At 33.6% G+C, this 16,069-nt stretch overlaps 1 protein-coding gene across 3 annotated transcripts in view; it reads right to left on the bottom strand.

The window, feature by feature from the left end:
• Positions 1–16,069, bottom strand: part of pot (papillote) — a 101,928-nt gene that overhangs the window by 10,518 nt on the left and 75,341 nt on the right. For all 3 annotated transcript variants that reach the window (XM_068772660.1, XM_068772662.1, XM_068772661.1), the window contains exons 4-9: positions 13,978–14,115; positions 4,544–4,627; positions 3,880–4,017; positions 2,867–3,009; positions 2,077–2,279; positions 1,256–1,417 (exon numbers count right to left, since the gene is read on the bottom strand). In XM_068772660.1, coding sequence (XP_068628761.1) covers positions 1,256–1,417; positions 2,077–2,279; positions 2,867–3,009; positions 3,880–4,017; positions 4,544–4,627; positions 13,978–14,109 — 862 coding nt within the window. In that variant the 5' untranslated portion in view covers positions 14,110–14,115. The remainder of the gene's footprint in view (positions 1–1,255; positions 1,418–2,076; positions 2,280–2,866; positions 3,010–3,879; positions 4,018–4,543; positions 4,628–13,977; positions 14,116–16,069) is intronic.

The following is a 16,069-nucleotide window of genomic DNA, read 5'->3' as shown; positions in this document are numbered from 1 at the left end:
CAGAACCTACGCCTCAACTTACTAAAATTTTAACAGATTGGGAGACTGTTGAGCTTCAAACACAGGGACCTCGGCTTGCGCCATCACTCGTCGATAACTCCCATTTTATTAGGGAAAAGTAAAGCCGCTTTCTTAAGTTAAATTCACACGTCTACATTTTTAACAAGTTTTTATTTCTAATCTACAATATACTCTCCTTCGTTATCAAATACCTTTTGCTATCTACTATATAAATTTTCAATACTATCAATCGATTTTTCTGTCAAATATGTCGTCAGAAACGACATTACTTTCCGGTCCCCCTATACATTTCCATACAAAGGCGCCTGAGAGAGTCGAAAACTCTACTTGATCGGTCGCTATTACATGACTAACATTAGTATCACTTCGAAAAGCACAATATTCAGACATTACTTATCTTTAAAACTATACTAGAAGATTGTCCGCGTTAAAATTGCTGTGAATAATCAGTGCTGTTGTTTATTATTTGCCAGGCTATATACCACCTTAACCACAAAAAAGTAGCACATGATCATAGAACACATATTTTAGAAGTGTGCTTTTAACTATATCTGGTTTATATTTCTAATTAACACGAATTTATTAAAAGTTGGTTATGATATCAGTGTGATGTATAAATTGATTAACATGCATTTCTAAATTTGAAATAATCATACTAATTAAAGAGAGGGTACCAAATTGACTTCTTCATATTGACATTCTTCAAATAAAGCAGGAAGGGTTACCAAAGGGTCCTTCCGAGAAAAATTCACAAGGCAATCCGGTTTTTTTCTTTGGTAATACTCTTATTAATATTAGGTAATGTATTTTTTTTTACCTAATTATTACGAATACGTTTAATGATATTAAAACAAATATCACTATGTTAGTTTTTAATAATGAAAATGAATTTTATTTACTCGATAAAATGTTATTAATGATGAACATATGTTTTTATGAAATAATTACACTCTATTTTAGGTATAAGTTCACACGACAAAAACATTTATGCGAAATACATTAGATTTGAGTTAGTAGTTTGGATTTTCAAAATTTTGCACGCAATTTTTAATCGTCAATTATTTTAACATTATAATTAGTAATCTACTAACGACTCTGAATTATCGTCTGATAAGATAGTACTAAACGACTAGTACTAGACTGCTATAAAGTTCGAGAATGTTCTTTTTTAATGAACGTTAAAAAATGTTTTACGCAGATTATTATTTTTGGAAAAAAATAATTTCGTGCATACCTTCGCTGTGATAGGAGTCGTCCATCATGAAGGCCTGGTTGGTGTGAGCTTCAGCCTCGCTTGGTGTCTCAGATGGATAATCTGATGGGATTGTATCTGACGCCACACTAGCGCTCTCTGCAGCTGCCGGATATACCGGATGGGCTCGAGGGATTTTCACCTCTGTATCAAAACTTTATACCATTCATTCCATTCACATAGAATCGTTTAAAGTGACGTCATGATCCCATACAAACAATAATCATATTGAACTTCCCCACTATGACATATTTCATCATAAAACGAGTGTTTCGAACAGGCCAGAAGAGATCGCAACAAACTAGGACGGATTGTTTTTGGAATCATATTTGCAATCCCAAATTCTTCAATTTAAAAAAATCCTTCACATTATTACACGATTTTTTGTTTAATATTTTTTTTCTTATTACAAGATAATTACATAATTGCCCATAAATGAGTTACTAATTGGAGGTGAACTTAAAGAAAGATATTACTAAAGGTATAAGAATATGTAGATCATACTAAGGGACATCATCATCTTTGCCGTAGGATGTTCACTGCAGCACATAGGCCTCCTCCATATATATCCTAGAGGAAAAGTTTACAGCGGCCTGCCTTCCGACGACCTTTTAAGGTCATTTGTCTACTTGGAACCTTCTACGCTAGTCGGACAGAATATGGTCCTTTTTTGATCATCTTAACAATTATCATTAATACAGTAGTAAGAGCAATTAATTTTGAAGCTTTACTATCACCTACAAAACTTTAAAATTATCTTCTTTAACAGAATGATTTTGTTGGAAGGTAGAAGATATATTCACCTTGAATACTCTCTCTGCTGACTATAGATGCAGAGGAATCATCAATCAGTCTTCTCGGAGCTGGTAGAGCTCGTCGTCGTAGACATAAGTACGACACACCAAGACCTAGGAGCAGCAGCGTGAGGAACAGGATCGCACAGATGATCATCAGGATGTGGGTGCCGGCTAAAGGAGCTTTAGCTGGCAATGGACCTTTCTCCGGACTGAAAAAGATAATAGAACATTTTATTAAAACTATACAGACAAATCATACATACAATATATAATAACTTTTTTGGTATGGATATGCTTTTATCGTGTCTTTATGAGCTTCAACCGGCATTCGAGAATATGATGCATCTTCGACGCAACGCTTGTTTCAACACTTGGCCAAAGGTACACGAGAAAATACTTCATGAACCGTCAACATTTGGGTCATAATCGAGTCCATTTCCAGGCCATTTCGACGTCTGGGAAAAATTTCCTTGGTACCGAAGCCGTCCCACCTTTCACGTACCTTCTCTTACGTTCTTTTTTTAAACTTTTATAAGTGAAGTTTTCAACCTCTATCACGCCAGATCAGTGTATGCTTGCCCGGAAGAAACCCATTTAACCTTGCTTTGTAGACTCCTAGGTTATATTTATCTGGAAACAAAGCTGCCAGAAGATTGTTGGCACTCCTTGGCTGATCGCAGTATAAAAGTATATGCAAAACGCTTAGTGCGGGTAGAAGGAATTTCATACCTTGAGCGTATCAGCGTCTCAGGACTGGGACTACATATACGTGAGGAATTACTGACTCAATACTCACGTAAATATAAGTGGCTTGAACTCCGGTTTAGGAACGATAGGAGGTGGGTAGCGGCAGACGATGGTGATGACCTCGTCACCGTCCATCTCCAGACCAGGGTGAAAGCGGACCACGATATTGTTTGTAAACACACGGAGAGGCTCCTGAAAAAGGAAATGATTATAAAAATAATTATATAATACGAAATAGGAATGAAATATGGTGTGATAAAAAAGTCCCGACTAGGTGGATCAACATAAGTCGCGAAAAGTCGCTGAACGCGTGCAGAGCGAGATCGGTCATCGTGGCAATTTTAGGTAGAGGCTTTGCAGCTTATAAACAAGCTGAAGAGCAGATGCTATATGACATTTGGTACCGAAGGTTTCTCGGGTGACGACCAAGAGCCGGTAGACGTGGTGTAAGGAGCCTACCCCCTTTAGATGGACCGAAACATAGGTCACGAGGAGTCGATGGATGCGGAGAGTGCAGAACCCGTCATCACGGCGATATTGGGGGGAGGTTATATGCCTTGCAGTGGGTGTCTATCAGCTGATAAGAAGAATGCTGCTGATGTCTGTACTTTTTTTAAGAGAGCTGTTAGTGCAATCTATATATATACGAGTGCTAAAGAATTTTCTTATCAAAATGTTTAGTAAAGACAAACATATGGCAATAGTTAATATAGATATGGTAATCATATATACAGAATATACATAGGGTAACACTAGAAATAAACGTAAGCTAGTTATATAATTCTTTCGGCTCTATAAACTAAATAATTCTTCAGTCATTAATAGTATAGTCGATACACCTGAATAGTTTTACAATGCACTTCGAATTAAAACAAAAAGGAATCGCGTAATATATTTGTGAGATTTATTAAATGAAAGCTTATAAAACAATCGTAATAAAATTTAAACTGGAAAAATATCTAATAAAGCTCTAAAATTAATTTCTGATAACTCCGATAGAACCTCTTTCAGAACGTTATCTTCAGTTAACATAAATGACTACACCCTGAAATAGTTGCCAACCTGTTTAGTCCCACATCCTTTCAATGGCAGCTCTAATTTATATGACGTGGCACCCTTGCCGACCACTTGGCACGCCGAGTGCCGATCGAAGTCGGCGTATGCCAAGCCGTAGAATTTCTCGTTGAACTTCAATTCGACCTGATAAAAAATAAAATAAAATTTATATTAATATGAATTTCAATTCGATGATTTCGTGAATTTTACATATGTTTATGTTTTTAAAAACGTATAATGTTAGTCAAATTTTATATATTTATAGATTACCTGGTGTAATAAGACCAATTGGTACATTTTTGTTCATTATTTATATATTTAAATGTATTTTAGCGTATATAATAGAGAAAATAAAATATAAAAATTATTAAAAAAATTGCAATGTTAATTAATTAATTAATTAAATGCAAAAAATAAATACATAGTACCATATGGAACTGTAAGTAATGTCGCTAAAACTGATTGTTTTTTTGCCTGTTGTTTATTTTATGATTAAAAGGAATTGAAAATACAGTTAACAAAGTTAAAAGTTGTTTCTATGTTTTCGGAACATAGTTTAATATAATTTTGTTTAATTCTTACTCAAATTTTAATTATTTTACTGTTTAAAAAATTCTGGTATTTTTTATTATAACTTTAGTAGTTCTCAAGTTAAAGTTTCTTCACTTACCTGCATAGAACCCGCTGCGCAGTTCAAAGTTGCCCTGGTCCTATTTAAGAAGATCACTGGACTCAAGTCATCAAGTTTCGTCACCTGGAATATGAGAAAAAAAAAATATTATACAAAGAGGTTATACTTTCAATTGACTTCTTTTAAAACGTATCATAAGTGTACATGTGACTTTGGGAAGACGCGCAGGACTGATGATCGCTGGTGCCTTAAGGTTCTGTAGGAGAGACCACGGATCGGCAAATGCAGCGAAAGGCGCCCCCTCCCCCAAAAAAAACATGAATATAAGCAAGCGGCTTTCTGCCGGCCCTAACCCATGGAAGGGGTGGTCTTTTTCAATCAGCTAAAATCTTATAGCTAAAATGATACAGGATTATGGTTATGAAAACAGGTTATCATAAAGTATTTTACTTTTACCATAACACGACTGTCGTAATTAATCAAACCTATAGATAACCTATTTAAGATTGTATCGTTTAATATAGTAATTTTAGTTTATTATCTTGATAACCTATTTTAGACTAGTTGACGTTACTTGTCTTGTCTTATTGATGAATAACCAATACGAACTTTCGAAAACGAAAGTAATTTCATAGATATAGTGCCTATGGTAATGCTTTTTGATCTTCAACATAGTTCATATATATATATATATATATATATATGTGTGTGTGTGTGTGTGTGTGTGTGTATAAATTATAGTAATAATCTTTGTGGTATTGACGCTCCATAGTGTCAATACTGTTACCAGAAACATTTAACGACGGCCCTTGGTGTTTTATTTATCGACATTGCAAACGCAAGCTCTCATGTATTTTTTCCACAAGAACCTTCAGCTTTGAAATCAAGAACCTTGAAATCAGTAATTCTCAAGTTGTTTATGTATGTTATAGCGGGACCAAAAGAAACAAGGATTAATTTTTATATACATAGTTTGTTTAACACCAAGGTCTCAGATTTACGATCGAAGATCAACGATTCGATTCCCGGGATACAATCTAATGTAATAACACTATGTGCATTGATTGTTCTACCTATATAGAAGCGCTGCGATCACCAATACAAGTGTGATGTTTATGTTATTTCCCCCATAGATTATTTTGGTGGAAGTATACCTTGCATTGACGTCTATGGACTACGAAAATAAATTTAAGTTTTCTTTAACAGAAAAAATGCTTGTTTGTTTTCTACTTAGTTCACAGTACAATTTATTCGTGTAATAATAGGTTAAAATAAATATATAGGCTATAACATCGGAATGCGGTTGGAACCTTCGCTACTTTAATTTTAAGTACTCGTATATTTTTATTTTAAACGATCGTAAGTGAAAAGTAATTTGAATGAATGATGTAGAAATCCCCGACGCTATTTTTCCTGACGTCATTGACGCATTCCGGACGCTAATAATTGAATTTGCTGGTCACCGTGTAAACCAGGATCGCTATAAAATAAAAGTAAATTAACACCAAAAGCGAAGCTAAACCGAACTAACCAAGGCGGCGTCAATCCGCGTGTATTATAAGAGAATCTCCTACTGAGCAGTAAAAAACAAATAAGCATAAATTATCCACAGTGTCAAGCACAAAGGATTTATATTCAGACGCCATGTTGAGACCGAAAATATTCAAACAGTAATTCTATATTTAGTCTCACAGCACCGGCCATCTATAAATCCATGAAGCTAATTATTGCCCCGCGGCTCTGCCTATCCGCGCATGACTCCATTGTCGTGACGTACGTCAAAAAGTGATTATGTAAATTTATGTTCAATTCTTCATCATATAAGTCTTAGAACGTCCACTAGTGGACATAGACTTCACCCTTAATTAGCGATAGCACCAGCTTAAAGTGACCTGCAATCACCGTCTTCCGAAGACCATAACAAGGTTTTCTCTTAACCTTCTGGCTTGCTAGTATGGTCTGCCCAATGCCACTTCACCTGCTAATCCGCTGGACTATTTCGGCTAAGAATTATATTTATTCCTTTAAGGAATTAACATTGTTTTATTCCAAAAACGGAATGTATAGTTTATTGTAGAGAAATAAAAAGTGAATATGACGTATTTTTTATTACTCTATCGCTAAAACTTTGTCCAGATTTGAACGGATAGATTTTGCAGGCAACACTCTAAACAGTAAGTTAATTAAATACTTTACATATATATATTGTAATTGTTTCACTAATACCAAACGACGCGGTAAATTTATTTGTTAACAAATCAAAGAAATTTGATGACTAGCTCTACCAAAAGGCTCTATTTTTAGCAAACATTACTTTATTTCAGAGTATGTTACCTATAGAATGAAAATATTTGGAAATTAATTATTTTATTACTAATTAAATAAAAAAATGTTAACACAATCATAAAAAAATTACTACTGAATTTCTTGAAAGTTCTTCTTACTTAGTAACGCGTTACGAACTAAAGTATACTTAATTTTAGAATGATGGTTATAAATTAATATAATTATCTCATATAATTAAGCTATTTTAAGCCTGATTTACGAAAGTATTTTTTTTAACATTACTGTATTTGCTTGTGGGTCCAGATGAAGGAAAAATAGATTTTTTTTTTATTTCGTTGGAAAGAATATTATACAACAGTAAAATACGTACAGCCAACCTATAAAAAAACTAATAGTAATGTGAACATTCGGTTTAAAAGATTGGTATCAAAAATGAAACTCTAGGCTATTAAGGGATTAAGAATAGAATTCCATAAATATAACACGGATAATGTACTAAGAATTTATATCAAAACTACTTCGCCGATGGCACCGAAAAAAAAAATATCAAAGTCGCCGGTCACACTCATATGTGGCAATGGAAACGAGAAATCCCACCACCGGCTATCCCAGACGATAGTTATATCCATCATTCCGTTGTCGGAGTGTTCACAACGATATCTCGCAGCCAACAATGCCTCCACGCGAATAATTTTACGCCGCTAGCCGTCCATTAAGATAAAGGTTTATAATACATTGCGATTTATAGCGACTTACATTATGTGGAATGCGCCCTTATCGGATCCATTCGTCGGTGGATATTACAAACTACATCGGAGTAACATTTAAAATAGGACAGTTGAAAACGTTTTTTTGAGCCCATAGGCGTCACTCAAATATATCTATGTGGTAGACATACCATAATCGTCACGCTTGGCAGGCGGGTTGTAGATCAAAGTGTGGTATTATGGTATACAGAACACGCTGCTGTTCATCTTATAAACTTGTTAGTGAGCAATGACAATTCCGTATAATTAATGCAAAATGTGAATAACACAAGATTGTATACACGACCTTCTATCGTAAGTCTTAGTTACCTTACCACTGATTACATATTATAAAATACAATTTTTCGCGTTCCGTATGCCATCTTCCCTCAATCATTTTAGATGTAGATTGTCTACATTTTAAACGACAGAATAACAGATAGAACAGAACTTTTTTTATATGTAATGTCGTTTTCTATTTATGGCGTGATTAAGGGAACCTTTTGAACCATAAAGATTTTTCTTGTCAGTGGTAGCTCAGTGGTAAAGGTCTGAGATATTCGATCATTAGAATACAATCATATATAATCCACACTTTGTGCATTAATTATATAGGACTTTGTGTTTGGCACTAATCGGTGTAACATAACTCCTGAAAATGCCCCGAGGAGGGATGAAACACGTGTTGAGTGATTTAACGGTGGTAGTTGTGTAATTCGCATTGTTTGCCGCATACGCATTTATCAGCGGGCTGGCGAGCGGTGCACTTTGTTGCACGACTACGACTGCATGTGCGGGAGTGGCTAAATATTGGTCCTTTTCTTACTTATATAGGATTGTTATTACGCACTAACATGTTTACAGAGGATGAGTAGTTGTATCCTCTGCGTACTATATTACCCTACTGCAATCGCTAACCCACCTGTATAGATAATGGTATATCCCCGCAAAGTATTTTTAGGAGAGTGTTATGCCCAGCAATGGGCATCTATAGCCTAAAACGATGACAATATAGATTTTTAAAATGGCACTGCATACATAAACATGCTTTATTTTTATTTACATTCTAAATACGATTTAAATAAATTCTTCTGGACTTTGAAATAATTATCTATTTTATATATATTCTGTTATATGAAGACAGATATAGATCTCGGTTCTTATCATGAACATGCCGCAAACAACTGCGTAGCAATAACTCAGAAGGTTGTATTACAGAACTCCAAGTTCTATTATTAATAAATATTGTAAATTATTATGATCCTTCATACTGTATAACTTAGATACAACATATATTTACTTAAACGCACATCATTTTTTTTCTTAAATAAGGTTTCTATTTAACGATAGAATATGGTTCAAATATTACTAGTTCAATCTTAGCTTTTAATGTCCAACAGTGGACGTCATACAGCTGAAATAATGATTGCTTGTCTAACTTGAAGATGTTTTACTAAGTTAAATATAAATAAAGAATGAATCGAAACACTCGAAAAAGTCAATGGCAATTACGCTAATTTTTTAAAATTGTTCGCATGAAAAGAGTTCTTGTGAAGTTTTAAAATTAAAAACCGCAAAAAAAAATGTTAAATTTAAGATTTCTACTTTTAACTTACTTAAAACACAGAGTAAATTAATATACATATTACCAGTCTAACTATAGACGTTTTAATAGTGTAAAAATCTTAGTGAAGTATGGGAGGTGAAGCAAGGCAGGTTCGTAAATAAAAGTTCGAAATGAAAAAAATAAAAACCCTCAAACTATTAAGTAATTATAGAAATCAAAGTTCCTATTTTAACTGTGGTAGGTGGAACTAAATAAAAAAAAACTATAGATAGATTAGCGTAACCAAAAAAGGTGTGTAGACATGTAATCAATCAAAAAATATCGTATGTCATAATGTATTACATAGAAAATATATATATTGACATCACTGCTGTCTGGCAGGGTACGAAAAAATAAACTTATATCTCTATTGGCTCGTTTTTTATTATTAAGACGTTAAATCAATAAAGTTGTACAAAGTCATATTTTAAGAAACAAGACTTTGGTTTTAAGCTTTGCTAAAAATAATTAACTTAACTGGATGGCCGATTTTTGTACTTTCTTGCCAGAGAAGCGATTCCTAGTGTGTTGAAGATTGGACTAGACTCTCTGGTCCTTTTCTAGTAAAATAGCAATCCCAAGCGGCTCAAGTCGATATCTCCCGGGAGCTCAAGAGCTTCGCCACTTTAAGAGAGATCTTACACCAGGAACACCTGCCAACACAAACCCAAGCCATTTGGGCAGCAATGACAGTCAGGTACAAATAAAACTTTTTTAAGTAACGATTCCCTTTGAGTCTGTGGATACTAAAATCACCTTCATCTAATGTTCTTTATATAACCTTCTTGTTATTTTCAGAGATACACTCCGATAACTTCGAATGTTACTGTAATTATAGTATAGTAATGTACTTACTCAATGCGTTAATGTGAAAGACCTGAGTTGAAAGAGATGATATTACTTACGCAAAACTCAAGAAACTGATGTTCTGTATTGACAAATAACTCTTAAATACTTTTTATTTCTTTATAATTACGATATTTTATCTATTAGACCGCAACAGACGAATAACGACAACGTACGATGTCTGCCAAAAGAGTTAGTTTAATATAAATATATTCAAAATTCTAAATAACATGTTTATTCACGATTTTAATTAATTTTCGAAACAATCAAACTATAATGCTATTGCATTATGATTAACTTATTAGTTAGTGATTGTGTGAAAGCTTTAATTTTTTTTTTGCTTTTCAATGAGCTATATTTTCAAAACCCATAGTTTTTGTACCTATCAACCTATACATACAAAAGTTTACAGGAATACATAATATGTCGTACATCGATGTATTCTCCTTATTTAAATCGTTTGATAAAATATCGATAATGTATGACATAAATCACAACTGATTTATATTTTTATATCGATATAGATGAGTAGTTCAATAGATTATCTCATTTTTATTTTTTGTGAATACTTTTTTTTTCGAACGTGGCGCCTGTTTTTGTTGCTTGTTAAAAAATAGTAATGTAAAAAAGTAACGTTTGAATTAACTATCCTTTATATATATACGATACTTGAAAAATTTTTTTTTAATACTGTCGTAATGATTAACACGCGTAACATATCAAACGCAATGAACTCTAACCAGAAATTCATAAAAAAACATACGCGCACGAAGACTGGCTGGTGTAAAAAATGGCACAGGAGAAAAAGATCAGTGTTCCATCAAAACTTAAATAGGTTTTGCGCTTCCACAAAAAGTAACTGGACAGATCAATGCACGATAGCGCGCGAACCTGTTCTAACATTAACCATTTGCTTGAACTTGTAAAACCAGAAAGCTTCGGATTTCTTAAAACTGTGCAAAAGCTTTTAGTCTACTTAAATTTTTGTAGGTTTTTCTAATGAAAGTTGATCATTTTCCGATGTATATAAATATCAATGATCTGTATTTTTAACAAGACTATGCCATATGGCAACAGTAGTGAATCAACGGACTCATTACAAACTAATTTTACCGAAGGACATAGCTCCTTCTTCCATAAATTCTGTTCAAGGCTGCCTAGCAGGTAAGAAACTTAAGAAAAACTTACATCTCTGGTTCTCTTTTTAGTAGGTATAGGTTAAATGTATTAATTTATTAACCTCTGTAACTTTAAGTGCGTCACTTTTTATTTCCGAAAATAAAATAATATCAATAAAGCTTTTCAACGAAATCTAGATTTTCGAACTGATGTGGATGTAAGAGAGTGAGTAACGTAAGATAAGTGCATCAATTTATTTTTGTTTCTTTCTGTCGAACTAAAACTGTCCTACGCGTACTTTTTCGTCCTTTCTTTACCTAGATATATTTCTTTTAACTAATCTATACATCTACTTCTCTTGTTCTTTCATCTTCTTGTCAGAGTGGTCATAGTCATGACCGGAGTCGATTCTGATGCCCCCGCTGCTTTCACTCGTCGACATGTAACATTTATTTATCGAGTTTTAATGGCATTTTCAATGAGATCTGTTCATCTTGCTGAACAACGTCTTGCATCACCAAGCTTGGAGACATGTCAAAAGATCTTGAGGATTCGTATTTGTACCGTCAACGATAACCTCTCTTTTATGTTGATTTTACTTTAAGGATAGAAACGATGGATCGGTGCGCCGTCCAATATATATACATATATGTATGTGTGTGTGTGAGTATATATATACAGTGAATTATTAACACAGATTATTATGGCATCCAATTATAATTATCAATGGTTTCCGTAGTTTGCTGATAATCAAATAGTTTATTTTAATTCCGACTAACTATTCTGAAGTAAATTTCACCTTATATATATTTTATTGCATATTATTCAAGTCACTTATACAATATAATTAACAAACAACGTAATTACTTATACATTTGTATATATCTCCATAACTTTTACTCACTTTTAATAATTATTATTATATAACTGTTTATTCGTTTCTCGTATAAGTAAATAAATAACATATGTTTTTAAAAACTAAACTCTCATATATTACATAGCCTCAGAAACTATAGATTTATGGTAAAGAAACTTGTGTGCACTATCGTACAGGGTGTTGTTCCGATTTTTCAATTTTCTAATTTGTCAACTAACATTCTCTTATACAGAAAGTATTACTAAATGACATTGATTTTAAAAATAGAGTTCTAGTTGAAAAATGCGCAAAATAAAAAGAGTAATTTGTTCCAAAACCTACATCTCTTTAATACAAGAAAAATTGATTTTCACTAACGTCTAAAAGAGGTGTCGGCAACCTTTATTGGACGTGAGACTAAATCGATCAATCCCTATTGTAGACGATGTAGAACTCCGACATTAATTACTCACCACAAATGAGTTTAAATTACAAATTCAATTTCTCGAATCGTCATTTAGATAAGTTGACCGCGAGAGCCGCACGCCGTGCCATTTCCTTTTACGTAACGGTCTTTAAATTGAGTCTCTGGCAGTACTGTGGTTAACCCAGATTCTTGCGAATGTACATTTTAATGAAAACAGCAGGTTGTATCTACACGTACTGTCGATTGTTTCCTAATGATCTTAATATATAACGTTATTACAATCAATTGAGGAACTTGATTAGATTATTTTACTTTCAAAGACATATCTAGATCGTAATTGCTTGTATGAAATTGCAGTAAAGTCACATCACTCGTATAACTGATGGGCGTTAAGGCTGAAAAGTTCTAACTAGTGGCGATGCTGCTAGGCAGCACCAGACCCGTTATTATGGCGGTATTTAGGAGAGATCTACGCCTATATATGATTGTCACTGCTAATAAACAAACATACTCTGCGCACCACAACACCACACTGGGATCACAAACCCGCCTACCTTCCAGAAGCATCTACGAGCTAATACGACGACGAAAACGACCCTAGTTATTGTCCAAAATATAATGTGACCCAGCATCTCCTAAAAGCAGTACTAGCATGTTTTTCAATGTACGTTTGTAAACCTGGAGTTTCTTTTAAATTTCAACTAAATAATCGCAAATACCATCAGCTTTGTGAACCATTGATTAACTAATGAAAAGAACAATCGCAGCCTAATACGTGTTACAATGAATTCCTTAGAATCAACCACCGTCTCAAATGCTCGCTGCAACGGAACAGCTAATAACAAGCGATCCGTAAAAGCGAGACGTTTGAAACCATTCTTCAAATATTTCGATAAATCGATTTCGTTTATGCGTAATAATCGAAAAATTAAAAGATAACTCCAAGCAGAGTAGAGGTTACAAACGAGAAGCTAATTTAAATAATGAAAAAAGAAATGTTATTTTTATATAATCATTAATCCGAAAAATTCTATCTGTCAGAGAATGCTTGTATCCCAAAGTGAGGACATTCTTCTTTTCTGTTTTCAGGCGATGGACACCTACTCCAAGGCATATGGTTACCCCAAAGATTGCCACGACAGGTTCTGCGCTGCCTGTATCATCACATTCCTGTGACCTTAAATATGTCGTCGGTCTACCAAAAGGAGGAGCAACTCTCAACGCGTCTACCTCATGGTCGCCACTAGAGAACTTTTCGAACCCGACGGCCAACGATTGCACGAGCGATGTGATATGCCCCGCCCCCTGCCACTTCGACCGAGGAATTTTTTGAGTTCTTGTTAATATATTCAAAAGAAACTGAAAGTAGACCACTTCCAATCGATCTATTTGCAAATTTATGGCAAGAGGCTTTTGTCTAGCTGAAATATTATGATGATGATAAAATATTCTTCTATTATTTTGGAGATCTTGTTTCTTAATGAATGAAATTATTTTCACTTATTATCTGTACTTGTAAATTCTCTGTTAGTTGTAAGATAGGTTGTAATTTTAAACATTTGTTAAAGTTTTCAAAACAATACAAACCTTCCCGTCCAGAACTGTCTGCTCTGGCAACCCTTCTCCCTGATATTCGATGTTGTTCGCCTGTGAGTCATAGTTCGACTGAGCCTTCACAACCGCCAGCACACACACTGCTATCAACCACTTCGACGCCATTTTTATCTGGAACAATTAAATACTAAAATTAATATCACACATAATTTTATTACGCATTATAAGTCGAATTTATATTCCGATTAAAAAAGACTAAGGAACCATTATAAATGTTCTTAAAAATATCAACCATACTTGATTTCTATCGAGATTATTAAAAATGAATCAAGTTTACTTTCAGAAACTATATACGGGTAAATAAAACTTACTTTCTTACTACTTATACATTAGGTTACACGATATCTTATACGAAACTTTTCTCTTATTAACATCCGTAGTAATGCTATAGGAATAGTTGAAGCTATTGGAAACTGTCAAATAAAGACCGAATTCCGTGATTAGAGTAAATATAATATTCTAGGAACTACTAGAAATTATTAAGTGTGAACTTTGGCTTAAAGACGATCGTTATTCTTTGTCTTTTATGGCTCGACGAGAGGGTTGACAGACAATGTAAAACATTTGTAAAAATTTTTTGCCAAAGTTTAGATTTTTTTAAACAAAGTATATTAATATTATTAGTACTTCTACCTTTTCCATACTATGATTGTCTGTAAGAGATTGCCACGTGTGATAAGACCGCCCTTTGTACTTTTTTGTATAATATTTTGAAGCTATTTAAATGTATCCTCATGTGTACAACAAATATTATTAAATTAAATTAATATATGCTAGAACTTCACGGTATATAAAAATGATTTTACAAATCCGAATTGTTCAATATTTTATCACGATCATCATTTTAGCAGTCTCATAAAGAAATTACTACAAAAATGATTCTATAGAGCCTTTTATTTCAGCTGAAAGGCAGTCACTACTGGCCACGAGCCTCCCCCATAACCAAAAGCAATTTACGCCTAGCACATACGTGATAGATCTTACATTATGCTGAAGTGTTAACATTTTAGTATTTCTAATAATAGCACATTTAACATGAGTGGTTGTCGCACTGTGACTTGCTATTATAGACAGCAGCTTCGATTCTCAAATAGTTGTGTTTATTACATATACGAGTATATAATTTAATATTTTTTAAGTATTCATACTTTGTAATATTATATACAGTAAATGTGTATTTAAATGTATTAAGTCAATGTAAATGGAACATTTTGAAATTGCTTCAGAAATGGAACGTTGAAGAAAAACCTCATGTAGAAATCGGCATATCATAGAAATGCCAGAATATATGTAACATCCACCCATACAAAGAGGCTCATATTCGACCTGTGCAGATATTCATTACTTTAATTAAAAATTACGTCGTTCGATAAGCATAGACTGTTGATATAAATCAAAGGCCAGGCCAATCATAGGACCATAAATTTAAAAAGGAAAAATAAATTTAACTTGTCTATGAGAGAGCAGCTATGTTTCAACTGCTGGTCAATTAAAATTTTAACGAAAATAACAACAATAAAACAACGTAAAATTTATGTAAAATAATGTTTAAATAAAGAATATCGTACGCATGTTTGTTATAAATAATTCAAAAGCGAAACACCATCATGCTCTATCTAGTATAAGATAAATCATGACCGCATCAAAGGATCTTATCTTATCCCAATAAACATACGTAACATAAGGCACGACATTTCAAAACTGGTAACCGACAAGGGCATCTGCACGCCCGCCCACCGCGACCGGCAGCCTTTCACTGAGCAAGGCTGTCGGCAATAATTTCATGCCTTCGCTATTAACGAACGCCATGTTCTATTTGAATAGCGTTCTATTTTAACTTTTTTTTTCTTCCAACAACTCTGACAATTTATTTATGGCCAGTTCATGTGTAGAGTTTTCATGTAAACGCTTGATCATTGTTTTTGTTTTGATATCGTATACAGTTTGATAAACATATGTTTCTACTAAGCTACGTGACCGGCAAATAGTCAACAATGGTACATACATTCGTATTTATTTCGTAAAATAGACCTTTCACGTCAAAATTCTTCGAATTCATTTTTGT

This window comes from Battus philenor, unplaced genomic scaffold (genome assembly GCF_028537555.1).
Source record: "Battus philenor isolate CCGP_79_NKW_IND1 unplaced genomic scaffold, ilBatPhil1.0.hap1 SCAF_5, whole genome shotgun sequence".
In the NCBI taxonomy this organism is placed as follows: Eukaryota; Metazoa; Arthropoda; class Insecta; order Lepidoptera; family Papilionidae; genus Battus; species Battus philenor.
This window is presented reverse-complemented; position numbering and strand designations above follow the sequence as displayed.